This window comes from Rhinolophus ferrumequinum, chromosome X, assembly GCF_004115265.2.
Source record: "Rhinolophus ferrumequinum isolate MPI-CBG mRhiFer1 chromosome X, mRhiFer1_v1.p, whole genome shotgun sequence".
NCBI lineage: Eukaryota > Metazoa > Chordata > Mammalia > Chiroptera > Rhinolophidae > Rhinolophus > Rhinolophus ferrumequinum.
In genome coordinates, this window is record NC_046284.1 from 2,158,338 (window position 1) to 2,174,968 (window position 16,631).

General features: G+C 39.9%; 1 protein-coding gene and 1 pseudogene across 1 annotated transcript in view; both read left to right on the forward strand.

Moving 5' to 3' along the window:
• Positions 1-16,377, forward strand: part of TEX11 (testis expressed 11) — a 140,574-nt gene extending 124,197 nt beyond the window's left edge. The window contains 5 exon segments of the mRNA XM_033110786.1: positions 4,217-4,366; positions 5,831-5,939; positions 6,911-7,031; positions 15,485-15,652; positions 16,275-16,377. Of these exon segments, the coding sequence (XP_032966677.1) occupies positions 4,217-4,366; positions 5,831-5,939; positions 6,911-7,031; positions 15,485-15,652; positions 16,275-16,346 (620 nt within the window). The 3' untranslated portion in view covers positions 16,347-16,377.
• On the forward strand, positions 8,827-10,158 carry LOC117024424 (keratin, type I cytoskeletal 18-like; annotated as a pseudogene).
• Positions 16,378-16,631: the final 254 nt, after the last annotated feature.

The following is a 16,631-nucleotide window of genomic DNA, read 5'->3' on the forward strand; positions in this document are numbered from 1 at the left end:
GAGGACAGCATGACTGATGCCAAAACCTGATGACATTTCAGGAAAAGAAAAATGCATGTCAGTGTCTTAATGACAGATGAAAAATCTTAAACAAAATCTTAGGAAATTGCATCCAGCAATATATAACCGAGTAAGGTTTATCCCAGGAATTCAATATGAAAATACACACACACACACACACGTTTTCTATATCTGTTTGATTTTTAAAAAAAGTTTTAAAATAAATGAATTTGGTATAGTAGATAGACACTTTGATTGTTTCAAATCTTTAGTTCTATGAACAGAACTGTCTAGAACATCCTGGTACATATTATGGTAAACAGGTATATTCATTTCACCTGAGTGTATATCTAGGAGTGGCATTGCTGGGTCATTGCTGAGATAGAAGCATGTATGGATGGATTAAATACATTTCAGTATATTCACACAATGGAATACTACAAAGCAAAACAAAGGAATGCACTTCTGACACATACAAAAATATAAATGAATATCAGACATCACGAGCAAAAGAAGTCAGGCACAGAGGAATGTTAACAGTATAAATAGAAACAGCTTTATTGAGATATAATTCATATGCCATACAGTTCACACATTAAAGTGTATAATTCAGTGGATTTTAGTATATTCACAGGTGTGTGTAACCACTATCAACAGTACATTTTAGAACATTTTATCACCGCAAAAAGAAACCCCTACACCCTTCATCTATCACATCCCCTATCCCCCCCCCATTTCTCCCAGGAGCCCTAAGCAACCACTAATTTGTTTTGTATCTCTGTAGATTTGCATATTTTGCACATTTCATATAAATGGAATCATATAATATGTGGACTTTTGTGACTTCTTTCACGTAACATGATGTTTTCAAGGTTCATACATGTGGCATGTATCAGTACTTCCTTTTTATGATCAAATAATATTTCATTGTATGGATAGACCACATTTGTTTATTTATTCATCAGTTGATAGATACATGAGTTGTTTCCATCTTTTGACTATTATGAATAATGCTGATGTAACATTTGTACACAAGTTTTTGTGTGGTCACGTTTTCATTTCTCTTGGGTATATACCTAGGTCACGTGGTAACTCTTTTTAAACAATGGAATAACTGCCAGACTGTTTTCCCAAGTGTCTGCATCATTTTGTATTGTCACCAGTGGTGTATGAGGCTTCTGATTTCTCCACTTCTATGCCAATACTTGTATTATCTGATTTTTTTATTCTAGCCATCCTAGTAAGTGTATAGTGATATCTCATTGTGGTTTTGATATCCTGATGACTGATTTTCCTGACAACTAATGGTGTTGAGCATCTTTTCATATGCTTATTAGCCATTTGTGTATCTTCTTTGGAGAAATGTCTGGTCAGACCCTGTGCCCAATTTTTAACTGGGTTATTTGTCATTTTATTATTGAGTCATAAGAGTTCTTTATATATTCTACATACAGGTTTCTGATCAGATACATGACTTGGAAATATTTTCTCCCATTCTGGTGGTGGTCTTTTCCCTTTCTTGATAGCATCCTTTGAAGCACAATTTTTTTAAACTTGAATGAAGTACAATTTATTTTTCTTCTGTTGCTCGTGCTTTTGGTATCATATCTAAGAATCACCTGCCAAATCTAAAGTCATGAGTATTTGCTCCTGGGTTTTCTTCTAAAGAGTTTTACAGTTTTTGCTGTTACATTTAGGTCTTTGATCCATTTTGAGTTAAGTTTTGTATGTTGTGTGAGGTAAGCGTTCAACTTCATTCTTTTCCATGTGGCTATCCAGTTGCCCCGGAACCATTTTTAAATAATTAAAACAACAAAAACAAAAACTATTCTTTCCCCATTGGGTGGTTTATACCTCTTTGGGGAAAATTCGTTGACCATAGACACATGATTTTATTTCTGGATTGTCATTTCTATCCCATTGACCTATATGTCTGTCCTTATGCCAGTACCACACTGTCTTGATTACTACAGCTTTGTATTAAGTTTTGAAACCAGGAAGTGTGAGTCCTCCAAATTTGTTCTTCCTTTTCAAGAGTGTTTTGGTTATTCTGGGCCCCTTGAATTTCCATGTGAATTTTAGGATCACTCTTTCAGTTTCTGAAAAAATTTAAAAAACAGCTGAAATTCTGAGAGGAATTGTGATGTATCTGTAGATTATTTGGGGAATATTGCCATTTTAACAACGTTAAGTCTTCTAATCCATAAATGCAGAGTATTTTTCCATTTATTTACATCTTTTAAAATTTCTTTCAATGCACAAGTCTTGTAAATGTTTAATTTATTCCTAAGTATTTTATTCTTTTGGATGCTATTGAAAATGGGTTTTCTTAATCTTATTTTCAGTTTGTTCATTACTATTGTATAGAAATAGAATTGATTTTTGTATACTGATCTTGTTAAACTTATCTATTATTTCTAATGGTATTTTACTGGACTCCCTAGAGATCTATTTAAAAGACCACATTGCGTGTGAATAGAGATAGTTTTACTACTTCTTTTCCAGTCTTGATGTCTTTTGTTTCTTTTTCTTGCCTAATTTCTTTAGCTAGAACTTCTAGAACAGTTTTGAATAGCAGTGGTGAGAGTGGGCATCCTTGTCTTGTTCTTGATCTTAAAAGGAAAAAATCCAGTATATCACCATTAAGTATGATGTTAGCTGTGGGTTTTTCTTTTTTTTTTTTTTTTCTTTTTCTTTTTTTTAAGGAGGGCGCAGCTCACAGTGGCCCATGCGGGGATCGAATTGGCAACCTTGGTGCTACCAGCACTGCGTTCTAACCAACTGTGCTAACCGGCCACCCGACTGTGGGTTTTTCATAGATGCCCTTTATCAGGTTGAGGAAGTTCCCTTCTATTCCAAGTTTGTTAATTGTTTTTATCATGAAAAGATGTTGGATTTTGTCAAATGCTTTTCTGACCCTATTGAGATCGTTATGTGGTTTCATCATAAATGGATGTTGTATGTTGTCAAACGCTTTTTCTGCATTAGTTGATATAATCATATGATTTTTGTCCTTTATTTTGTTTATGTGATGTCTCACATTGATGGATTTGCGTATGTTGAATCATCCTTGTGCCCCTGGGATGAACCCCACTTGGTCGTGATGAATAATCTTTTTAGTGCATTGTTGCATTCAATTTGCTAGAATTTTGTTTAGGATTTTTGCATCTGTATTCATCAGAGATACTTGTCTGTAGTTTTCTCATTATGTAGTTTCTGTTTCTTATTTTATTGACCTGGTGTATTACATTAATTAGTTTTCACTTTTTGAAGCGAAGCGCAGTAAAACGAGGTATGCCTGTGGAGTGAAAAATCAAATAAAACTATCTCTATTTACATGCAGGTGACATGATTGCCTATATAGAAAAATCCCAAAGAATCTACAGAAAGTTACTGGAACTACTAAATGACTTGAGCAAGTTATAGGATACAAGGTCAATATTCAGAAGTTAGTCATATATGTACTAGCAATGAAGTTGAAGGCCAGGCAATAACAATCAATAGTGACAAAAGTCAAAATAGCTGTTAAGTCTGCTAAGGTGGTACTGACTGGAAAGGAATTCCAACAGTGTTGGAATTGTTCTATATCATGATCAGGGCAGTAGTTACATGGACTTAAACATACCTGAAAATTCATCAACTGTTTAAGACAAATTCACCTCATTCAGTTCACTGTATGTATGCTATACCTCAACACTTTTTTAAAAGTTCAGTCTAACAGAGTGAATGGAAACCATCTCACATAGTATGGTATATGTCACCTGATACAAGATACTGCCCATGGTGATACCCAAGAAATATTGTTGACTGATGCTGTGAAACAATTTGGAAACTCCCCTTTGCTTAAAATAAAACAATAGTTAGTTTGTACAACACTGCATCTTCTGGTTAACTGTGTGTCATCAAAGCTAGACAGGTAAACATTGGACTTGAAATAGGCAACAGCAGGACTTTTCCAGGCACTTTCAGAACCACATGGCAATAATTGTAGGAAATGTAGGCAATGCTAGTGATTGCAATACAGGGTGCTGAAAGCATTGGTGAGTTTCTAGATTTCAAAATGTAAAAAATGTATCTACAGAAGTTGAGATGACCTCCAAATTGTAAGTCAAATTAATTTTCCTCAACAGGAAAATCTCCCCAGAAGAGAGATTAGAATAAGAGAGAGTAATGAAATGTAATCACAGAAAATGTTGCATTTCTGCCTCTTTCTTAGGGAACTTCTCAAATGATCCATGTGAGACGTTGCTTCTGCTGTATGAGATTGAAGTTAAAGTCAAACTGAATGATCCATTACTGGACAGTTTCCTGGAGCCAGTGTGGGAACAGCCTGACATAGAAAGTAAAACACTGGAAACAATCGCATGTAAGAGCTATTTTGATGTTTTTGGAAGGCTAGTACCCATTTAAATTGTACTACTTTTTCATTTCTTTTCTCTGTTCTCCTCTTTTACCTCCAGGTGGGGGAAGAAACACATTTCCTCATAGCACTTGGTTTTTTCCTTTTCTAATGGCATCATTGAACTAGTTTGTATTACAATCATTTGTGCATTTATCTTTTTTTTATAAAGATTATAAGCTCTTTGGGGTCATGAACCATAATCACTTCTGTTCGTTGTACTTATAAACCCTGGCGAAGTCCATTGCTTGTAACAGGCAATAACAATCAGTAGTGATAAATTTTTATTCTATGCATGCAATCGAATTATGCAGAGGGTGCCAAAATAATGCATATACATTTTAAGAAAGGAAAACTGTATTAAAATTTTAATACTCAATATATACCGATCACAAAAGATGAATACAAGACATGTTTGACTTCTGCAATTACAAGAGGTGCTCAAAGTAGTTCCCATCAATGTCCAGACACTTCTGATTATGGCGAACTACTGCTTGAGCAACGCTGACCAAAGTGTCCACTTGTGTACATTTTTTTTGTCACCCCTGTATAACTACACAGTAGGGGAGCTCCAGCTTAGTTTTGCTCAGCTGCTAGAAATGATAATGGACCACTTCAGTAATCAGAGGTGATGCAACCATAGCGATTTATTAAAGTGTACAGAGAAATATTGGGGAGATTTTTTAACACAGTTGCCACTCTTTAATTTCTGCTTGGACTGTAAGTAGTATTGGGGGCCCAGAGCCTCTACAGGGACGTCCTGCCAGAAGTGGCCTCATTCTCTTTTTATCTGTCACCCTCCTCAGGAGCCTGAGTGTGGTTAATAAAGATCCTAGGTAGCTCTAAGTGCGCAGGAGTCACCTGTGCCTTTCTTTGTCTTGCCAAGGCAGAATTCCTAGACACATGGAGCAGATGGCGTATACTTGATGGACATGTGATGGTGACCACTGCTCCTCCTTGTAGGAAGGAGTTCCAATTCTAGAGGCTGGGTAAATGCATCTGGAAGTTTTAGGTGTTGTTATCTTGGACACTCAAGTGTTTCCTGTTTTTAGTATCAGACAAAAACAGTATATTGTCATCTAAATCTGGTTTTGATGGCTGCCCTTTTACTGACCTGCTTTCTGTTTCCTTCTCAGTGTGCCCTCCTTGACTCTGCTTCATAAGATTGTTGCTTCACTTGTATGACTGTGTGCAGGGTCACAGAAACAGATAGGACGACCTAGTGATCCTACTGCCCAGAAAGTAGAAGCTATCTCTGAAAGCCACCATGGATTCATTGTTTTATACAACTTCTTGTTTGTGCTTGTTTGATTTTGTTCATCTATTTCAGGCCATTTTTGTTAGAGAGAAAGCAAGTTGTAGCCTGGGATAAAAAGTGTGATGCATGAGATTATGATGAGATTCACAACCTTTTTTCTTCCCTTCCTATAGCATTAGCGATGGAAATGCCTGCATACTATCCTTCCATCGCTCTGAAGGCCTTGAAAATGGCGTTACTGCTCTACAAAAAGAAAGAATCATTTGATGTTTTCAAATACAGGTTAGTTAGTAATTGTGATTCAATACTGTATCCAGGCTGTTTGATAGCGGAAATAGCTGTAGTCGGTGCCTCACATGTCGTTAGTCCTACTCAACTGGCCCAACTTAAAAGGTGATCGAGGCACTCCTGGAACTCCTGGACTGGAAAGTCTTCAGCACAGCTCCATATTATATTATGTATTATTTGTATGTAATATTATATAACATGTATTACGGACCAAAAATTAATTAGCTGCATCAAGGAGTCTGGTTTTCCCAAAGGAGGAAAAGAGGAAAAGTTGTTTCTTTGTGTGAGTCTGTGTATCTACTAAAATGACTACATACCTTTTTTCTTCCTTGCATTACGAAATATGCCAAAAGTACAGAAAAGTACAGAGATTAATAGAACAAACAACAAAGTATCCACCACCCAAATTTAATAAGTGTTAACATTTTGCTATTTTGCCTCAGATTTTATTTCTAAGCACCTTTCCTCAAAGGCCAACAAATGCTGTACATAATATAAAATATTATTTATTGGAGATTTTATGTTTTCCATCCCTAGACATGGGGGAAAAAATAGATGTGTGATTTTTTTCCTGGGAAACAGTATTGCAATCTCCCTTTTCTTAGATTTGAGAGACAGTTCTCCTGGAGTTATTCCCAATTTAAATCCCAGTTCCATTGCCCATTTGAGGATGTAACAAGATGATTTAAAGTGCCTGCCGATTGAACCAGCTCATAGAATGTAGTAAACACCCACAATTCCTTAGTGTAGGAAACTAAGAAAACCAGTGAAAGACAACCATAGGCATAATAAAAGGAAGGATTGGTCAGCCCCATTTCTGGCTTCAAAACTCTGTCTTCTGAAGTTGGAGGGAAGAACAGACATTGAGGTTCTTAGTGTGAGATGAGATCTGGACTTCACTTATCTCAGCTGTGAAGCCAATGGTTTCTTTCCTTGTGGGATGAGTTTTCTCTTTTTTATTTCAGCAAATGTCTGCACAGCTTGATTAACCTCTTAATCCCAGATGGGGTACCAAGTGCAGAACTCTGTCCCCTTGAAGAAGTTTGGGGCTATTTTGACGAAGCTTTGAGCTTTATTAACCAAAACGTAAGTCAAACTTTCAACTAATTTTAAAGATCTGAGCTGTTTTGTGTCTTAGATGTTACATAGAATATTGCTTTCTGATAAGTTTTAGGGTAAATAAAATCCTATTACAGTGTAGCTTGGCACTACAAAATTTCCCTAGTTTATGAAATGGAAATAGTTCAAAGTAGAACATTTTTAATACAGATATACTGTGGATTAGGTCAGAATAGCAGTACCACCTGGCTTTTTAAATTATATTGTCTTTTTAAAGCCTGGTAGAATTGTTGCTTCCACTGTGACGATACTAACTCTTTGAGAAAGCTCATGGATATTTCCGCCATTTCTCAGAGGAGGTAGTAGAGTAGAAGAAACACTGAAGACCTGTATTTTGGTCTTTCTGATGTTTTTTTTGTGTGTGTGTTTTGTTTTTTTTCAGTGCATGTAATTCGGGTAAATTACACCCAGCGTTATTAGGGTGTAATTTACATACCATAAAATTTACCCATGATGTGTGTACAATTCAGTGATTTGCAGTAAATTCATAGAGTTAGGCAATTGTCACCACAGTCCAGTTTTAGAATATTTCCATTATTCAAAAAAGTTTCCTCTTGCCATTTGCGGTCAGTCCTAGGTTCAATGCCAGGCCACCACTGATCTGCTTTCTGTCTCTGTCGATTTTCTCTTTCTGGACACTTCATATGAATGCAGTCATACAGTGTGTGACCTCTTGTGTCTGACTTCTTTCAATTTAGTGTGTTTTGTGGTTCAACCATGTTGTAGCGTGTGTCAGTATTTCTTTTATTAAAATGTATTGGGGTGACAAGGATGTGTCAGCATTTTAATCCTTCCTATTGCTGAATAAATCAAATAGTATTATATTCTGTTGAATGGATACAGCACATTTTGTTTATCAACTCGCTAGTTGGTGGACATTTGAGTTTCCACTGTTTTGCTATTATGAATAATGCTGTTGTGAACATTTGTGTATATAAGGCTTTGTGTGGGCATATGTTTTTAGTTCTCTTGAGTAAATGTATTTCTGGGTCATATGGCAACTCTGTGTGTAACTTTTTGAGGAGCTGCCGTCTGTTTTCCAAAGCAGCTGAACCATCTTACAGTCCCCTCAGCAGTGAAGGAGGGTTCTACTTTCTCCACGTCCTCACCAACACTTGCTACTGTCCATCTTTTTCTAATCCAGCCCTCCTAGTGGCTGTGCAGTGGTAGCTCATTGTGGTTTTGATTTGCATTTTCTTGATGGTGAGTGGTATTGATCTTTTTTTTTTTTCATGAGCTTATTGGCCATTTGTATGTCTCTTTTGGACAAATGTATATGCGATTATTTTTCCATTTTTAAAATTGGGTTCTCATTCAGTTATAAGAGTTCTTTATATATTCCAGATACAAATCCTTTATCAAATATATAATTTGTAAATATTTTCTCCAAGTCTTTGGCTTGCGTTTTCATTTTCTTAATGGCATCATTTAAAAAGCAAAAGTTCTGGATTTTGATGAAGTCAGATTTATCATTTTTTTCTTTTATGGGTCAAGTTTTTGGTCATGATTAGAAAACTTTGCCTACCCAAAGGTTTTCTCCTGAGTTTTCTTGTAGAAATTTTTATTCTTTTATCTCTTACAAATAGGTCTATGATCCATTTGAGTTCATTTTTGTTTGTGGTGTGAGGTAAGGGTCTAATGGCTTCTTGTCTGTTTTAGCGTATGGCTATCCCTCTTTTGCTGTTTGGCTTCCGTTTTCCACTTGGGGTTTTAAGATCACTTGAAACAATGCTGTGTGTGCTGCTGCATCCTCAACCTGAGGCTTGGCCTCTCCCCTTCTTCCCGGAACAGCATGAGCTTCAGCACCCGCTCCAGCTTCTCCACCAACTCCTGGCCCCTAGGCTCCGAGTAGTCGCCCAGCCAGCAGCACAGCACAGCCAGCGTGTGTGCAGGCGCAGAGGCTCAGGCTCCCGGATCTCTGTGTCCCACTCCACCAGTGGCTGGGGGCTCGGGGGCTTGGCTGCAGGATGGCCAGGGGCCATCCAGACTGAGAAGGAGACTATGCAATGCCTGAATGATCGCCTGGCCTCCTGCTTGAGAGGGTGAGGGGCCTAGAGGCTGATAATCGGAGACTGGAGAGCTAAATCCAGGAACACCTGGAGAAGAAGGGGCCCCAGGTCAGAGACTGGGGTCGTCACTTCAAGACCACTGAGGACCTGAGAACTCAGATCTTTGCAAGTTCTGTGGACAATACCTGCATTGTTCTGCCGCTTGACAATGCCCTTCTTGCTGCTGATGACATCAGAGTCAAGTATGAGACAGAGCTGGCCGTGCGTTGGTCTGTGGAGAGTGACATCAGTGGGCTCCGAAAGGTCATTGATGACACCAGTATCACTCGGCTGCAACTGGAGATGGAGATTGAGGTTGTCAAGGAGGACGGCTCTTCATGAAGAAGAACCAGGAGAAGGAAGTAAATGGTCTACAAAACTAGATTGTCAACGCTGGGTTGACCATGGAGCTGGATGCTCCCAAATTTCAGGACCTCAGCAAGATCGTGGCCGACATCCACACTCAGTATGACGAGCTGGCTCAGAAGAAACAAGAGGAGCTAGGCAAGTACCGGTCCCAGTGGATTGAGGAGAGCACCACAGTGGTCACCTCACAGACTGCTGCTGAATGGGAGCTGCTGAGATGACACTCACAGTGCTGAGATGTCCTGTCCAGTCCAGTCCTTGGAGATCCACCTGGACTCGATGAGAAATCTGAAGGCCGGCTTGGAGAAGAGCCTGAGGGAGGTAGACACACCGTGCCATGCACATGGAACCGCTTGTTGGGATCCTGCTGCACCTGGAGTCAGAGCTGGTCCAGACCCAGGACTGTGAGGCCCTGCTGAACGTCAAGGGCAAGCTAGGGGCTGACGTCACCACCTGCTGGAAGCCTGCTGGCAAAAGGGGAAGACCAGGATCTTGGTGATGCCCTGGACAGCAACTCAGTGCAATCCATCCAAAGGACCAGCACCCGCAGGGCTGTGCACAGCAAAGTGGTGTCTGAGGTGCTGAGGCAGCAGAAGCGTGGCACCTTTTGGGGGGGCAGTAGGTCAATAAAAAGTTCAGAGGTCAATGAATATCAAAAACAAAAAAATAATATGTTATAAACTTGAACAGGTTGTCTGCCTGTAAGGTGGTATTGTCACTACAAGGGAGCTGTGACATATTAAGAAGGTTAAAGGGCTTGCTTCGAGTCACATAGAAAGTAATTTACTTGAGTTGATGTTAGTGTCCAAGGTTGCGATTCTGCTCTATGCTCAGCCGCTTCTTCATGTATAAATCTGTGCAAAGCCTGACAGGTGGTAAGACAGTGCATGAGGGTGACAACCTGCTGCAAAGCAGCCTCGATGAACACCGCCTGGAAGCGTCCTGGAGCTGTGTGCTGATGGCCTGTGGGACTTGAAGTTAAAAAAAAACAAAAAACACAAGCACAAACAAAATAACTTTAGCAATGAACATTTTGGATATACATTTTTCTACTTTCTTTAGGGAAGAGGAGAAAATTCAGTTTCCAAGCCATGAGCCTCATCTAGACCTTCAGATGTGTTCGCCATAGTAACTTATGCAAACTAAAATTAAACTTGACTATAAATCCAAATGGATCGATTCCCATAGTTTCTATATAAGGCCCAAACGACTCTGAGCATTTTGGTTTTGCCACTTTTATTCTGTCTGATATATTACTACTGGTCCATCTCTCTGGCTCTTAAGTTGCCTCCTAGACAGCTTAATATTTTTCTGCTTTTTTGCAAAGTCTCCCGTCCGTTATTGTTCATCGCCTGAAACCTGATGGGACAGGTAGCTTTCTTATGCAGAGGTTAATTGAATAAACCTCTTGGCTCTTACGCAGTGTGTGCTGCTTTTCCCTGTTTGATTGAATGTGCTGTGCATCTCCCTTGTTTTAAGTGTTTGCGAGAAAATTCTGCCCTTGTTTGACTTTTCTAATGGCCAGACACTCACTCATTATTTATTGAGCAGATAACCTTTATCAAGTGCCTCCACACAGTGGCAAAATGGCTATCGCACAAATATAAAACCTCGTGCCTCCCAGTATCAAGCCTTACCTTTTACAAAGCATTGTTACATCCATTCTTTCCTACCATTCCCCCACCCGCATCGATTCTACAAAGGAGAGAATGCTGATATCATTATCTGATTCAAAAAAGTCAAGTTACCAATTTGCCTAAGTTCACGTGGCTAATGAATGAGAGGCAGGACTAGAACCCAGGTCTTCTAACCTCAATTCCGGGACTCTCTCAACCAGAGGACACATCTTTGCCTGTACTTGCTAGGAAATTTCAGTTCAAAGGAGAGGCTCCAGTTGGTATTCAGAACTTTCTGCTGATGGAAAGGCAGAAAGGATCACTTGCATGCTTGAGCAGGCAAGCCAACATAGTCTAGAGTACGTATATATTCTCGATTAGTTTTAAGAGAAAGTGGATTGCTCTGGTTGTTTTTTCTTCATTTTATTTTGAAATAAGTGTATATCCACATGTGGTTGTAAGCAACAACACGAGAGATCCCATGTACCCTTTACCTGGTTTCCCCCAGTGGTATCATCTTACAAAACTCCAGTACCATATCATGACCAGCATGTTGATGTTATTACAGTCAAGACACAGAACTTTTCTGTCACCACAAGGGGTCTTCATGTTGCCCTTTTATACCCCTCCCCACTTTTCTCCCACCTGCCCCCAATCCCTCCTTAAACCCTGGTGACCACTAATCTATTATAAATTTCTATCATTTTGACATTTCAAGAATGTTATATAAATTGAGTCGTACAGTATATAACTTGAGATTTAGAATCGTACAGTATATAACCTTTTGAGATTGTTTTTTATTAAATTTACTGGGGTGACATTGGTTAATAATATTATATAGGTTTCAAGTGTAAAATTATATAATACATCATCTATGTATCACATTGTGTGTTCAGCACCCAGAGTCAGTTCTCCTTCCATCAACATATATTTGACGCTCGTCTACCATCCCCCCCCTTTCCTTCTGGTAACCACTAAACTATTGTCTGTGTCTACGAGTGTTTTTGTTTCTGTTATTAATTTTTTTATTAGTTTCAGGTGTGCAAAACAACATAGTGATTAGACATTTATACACTTCACAAATAACCCCAATAAGTCTATTATCCATCTGACGATGTACATAGTTATTAGAATAATATTCACTATATTCTCTATGCTGTGTTATATATTCCTGGGACTTTTTTTTTTTAATTACATTTGACATTCAGTATTATGTTATATTAGTTTCAGGTGTACAGCATAATGGTTAGACATCTATGTAATTGATGAAGTGATCCCCCCAATTAGTCTAGTACCCACCTACCACTATACATAGTTATTACCATATTACTGACTGTATTCCCTGGGCTGTACTTAACATCCCTGGGACTATTTTATAACTACCAATTTGTACTTTCTAATCCCCTCCCCTTACTCATTCAGCCCTCAACCCCTCTCTCATCTAGTAACCATCAGTTTTATACTCTCTATCTATAGGTCTGTTTCTGTTTTGTTTAATTTTTTCTTTATTTTTTAAAAATTAAATTGATTAGGGTAACAATTGTTAGTAAAGTTACATAGGTTTCAGGTGTACAATTCTGTAATCCATCATCTGTACATCACATTGTATGTTCACCACCCAGAGTCAGTTCTCTTTCCATCCCCTTTACCCTCATCTACCACCCCCCTCCCTCCTTACCCTCTGGTAACCACTAAACTGTTGTCTATGTCACTTTTTGTTTCTTTGACTTGTTCCTTTGTTGCTTTCAGTTTTATACCCCACATATGAGTGAAGTCACATGGTTCTTGATTTTTTGATATATTTCACTTAGCATAATAATCTCAAGATCCATCCATGTTGTTGCAAATGGCACTATTTCATATTTTCTTATGGCAGAATAGTATTCCATTGTGTATATATACCACATCTTCTTTATCCATTCATCTATCAAAGGACACTTTGGTTGTTTCCGTGTCTTGGCCACTGTTGAATAATGCTACAGTGAACATAGGGGTACATATGTCTTTATGGATAAATGTCTTCAGCTTTTTCAGGTAGATACCCAAAAGAAGGATTGCTGGGTCATATGGTAATTCTACTCTTAATTTTTTGAGGAACCCCCACACTGCCTTCCATAACGGCTGCACCAGTCTGCATTCCCACCAGCAGTGTATGTGAGGGTTCCTATTTCTCCACAGCCTCTCCCACACTTGTTATTACTTGTCTTGTTGATGACAGCCATTCTAACAGGTGTGAGGTGGTATCTCATTGTGGTTTTATTTGTATTTCCCTAATAGATACTGAAGTCGAGCATCTTTTCATGTATCTGTTGGCGGTTTGTATGTCTTGTTGGGAGAAGTGTCTGTTCAGGTCCTCTGCCCATTTTTTAATTGGATTATTTGTTTGTGTTTGTTGAATTGTATGAGTTATTTATATGTTTTTGGATATTAGCCCTTTATCAGAGATGTTGTTTGCAAGCGTCTTCTCCCACTCGGTTGGTTGCCTTTTTGTTTGGTTGATGGTTCCTTTTGCTGTGCAGGAGCTTTTTAGTTTGGTGTGTAGTCTACCCTAAGAACATATTTGTTGTTCGGTTGTGTGTTCATTCATTCCATTAAAATCACAACACTGTCAGACACTGTGCCAGGCTGTGAACACACAAAGGTGGATGCATTCTGCCTTGGAGGAGCGAACGCCCAGCCTCCGGGAGGACACAGCCAGCACAGTGTCTGAAGTGCTGTGAACATGTGGTGGGGCTCAGCAGTTGTGGAGAATCAGGGGAAGCCTCACTGCGGAGGCTGCATTTGACTAGATGGTTATCCATTTGTTCATTCATTCATTGATTCATTCATTTCTCAAGCATTTGTTGTACTCCCATTGTGTGCCAGGCACAGTGTTGGACTCCGAGGATACAAAGATGATCAAGAGAAATTTCTTGAACCTCTAGGAGCTCAACAGTCTGCAGGAGGAGATAAATATATAAACAGTTTCAAAACAACCTGAGAAGTTGTATTAGAGGAATGTTACACTTGCTCTGGAAACAGAGAGAAAGGAGTAACTCACTCTTCTTGTGAATTTGAAGAAAAAATAGAAGTTTGCCAAGTGAACCATGATGGGGTGGCATTTCAAGCAGAGAGACTGGATAGACATCCTCTGACTGTCACCCCACGCTTGTTTCTTTTACTGAACTAGAACACCTACTGCTGTGTCGCTCTGACTGGCCCCTAATCGTGCACCTGGTGCAGTCCTTCCACGTGGAGGCCTGGTCTCCCCAAAGGTGCTGTGTGTCCTTTAGGTTCAGAGCTTTGTCTTGTCCCTCCAAACGCCCTCATTCTCATAGTCTTTTCTGCATAGTGATTTTTATAGATCCAAAAGAGGGAAAGAAATACAGCTGAGAGAACGTCATTGACACTCTGCCCCTGCTGCCTAAGTCTCATATTGCATTTCCCCTTCTAAGGGTTTCAAGGGGGGGCGGGATGAGCACATAAATGCTCCCTTTGGCCATCCAGCTCAGTCCAAGAAGTGAGGAAGTGGCTCCCTGCACTAATCCTTCTGACTACTGCAGAATCTTGTGATCAGCCACTGCGAAGGGGAAGGGACCGTGGTCATATCTAGGTAAATACTGTCAACACTAAAGATTAACATTTCTTAAAAATGACAATCAGTTGACGTTAAGTAAAACAGATTACCCTCCACAATGAGTTTTTGCTTTTAAGGCAAAAAGTGAGATTTGCTGGAGAAGGAATTCTGCCTCAAGGCTACAACCTAGAAATTCTGCCCAAGTTTCCAGCCTGCTGGCCTGCCTTACAGAGTTCAGACTCAAGATCAAAACATCAACTCTTACCTGAATTTCCAGCCTACTCGTCTACCCCACAGATTTTAAACTTGCCAGTCCCCACAATTGTGTGAGCCATTTCTTTAAGATGAAATCTATCTATCTATCTATCGATCTATCGATCTATCGATCTATCTCTATATATACATACATTCAAACAATAAAGATTAATATAATTTCTATTCCAAACACAGACTGATTCTGGTCAAGGAAATTAAGAGATTCAATAACACTGCTTCTTGACAACCTTCTGCAAATTAGAGGTAGGTACTGGGGAGGTGATTGACAGAGGACAGCACCAAGGGAAACCCCAGACAGCACACAGGAAGGCCAGGACTCATACCACGGGGGCCACGTGGCTTTTTCACTTTGTCTTTTCATGAGCTCTTGCTTTGGAGCATTCTGCAGCCGCCAAACCTTCAAGGTGCTCTCCTCCTGCTGTCCAGGAGCACAGAATTGCTCGTGGAGGCTGTGGCTCCCATTGTTTATTTAATAATAATGGGATGCAGCACGGGTATAGTCAGTGGTACAATGATTGTGACCGTGATAACTGTCAACCCACTGTTCTTGGATTTCAGGAAGACTACCCAGAAATGGAGATTGTCATGCTCATGGTCAAGTCCTGGAATACTGGAATATATATGTATGGCAGCGGCAAGGGTGTATCTGCTGAAAAGTGGTGTGGCCTAGGGATGCGTTTCCTTGACCACCTTCGCCCCCCGCTCAGGGGAAACTATGAAACTCAGGTGAGGAGGGAGAGGGCTCGCGGTGGTGGGTGGCATGAGTCGAGGCAGAGAGGTCCATCTGGGCCCTCAGTAAGGACTCAATCCTACCCTCCTTGGCTGGGAAAAGATTTGGGTGGTGGTTCCTCTCAGTGCTTCCAGAGAGCTGCAAAACTTAGGGGACTATAAAGAGTCATTTCTTAGAGTGAAAACCAGGAAGCATGGTGAACAGGGGCGGACTTAGGGGTAGCAAATGGAAGCTAATTAAAAGGGGCGCCAGGAATGGGCTCTGGAAAGATGCGTCAGTGTCCATGCCAGTGCACGTAGGGAAGTACTGGCCTCTGTGCAAACAGTGACTGTTGGGAAAGCAATTTTCTCCAGGAACTGTTCTGAGTGGCAGACTTCTAAGCCCTTCGCTAACCAGGAGAGGCTTGGTGGAGAGAAAGTCTTGTTACTGAATAGAGCGACGGATTGTTAATGGTTTGCGTATCTGCCTGTCCTTAGTAAACAAACCTGGTGCTGTGGGATCCCTCTTCCCCAGTGTGGCTCGGGGGAGGGTTTACTCTCGTGCCATCGCCACGAGATGGGAAAGCTTTTCCATATTTCCTCTCCTCTCAAGAAATCTATTTGCCACTCTTTTCCACAGATGAACATTCTGTATAGTCAGCTCGTGGGAGCATTAGCACAAAACAAGGGCTCATGTTTCCGTGAAGAGTGAGAGGCGTGCGAGCAGGCAAGCCGACAGCGACCACAAGATCGTGCATGGTCCTGAGGCTATGAATGTTTAAATTCTTGTCAAACTATCTCTGAGCTTTGTTTCTGTTTTCTTAGATTCTAGTTTCATGTTATAAAATGGCATTTACAAAAATTAAAGCATTTTTGCTTTTACTGCTGTGACCAGCTCTTTCCTGGGGGACAAGTGAATTTTCCAAAATGCTAATAATTATATGTTGAAAGAGCCCCTGTGAGAGTAAGATGATTCATGCCCCATTTGAACAAAAAC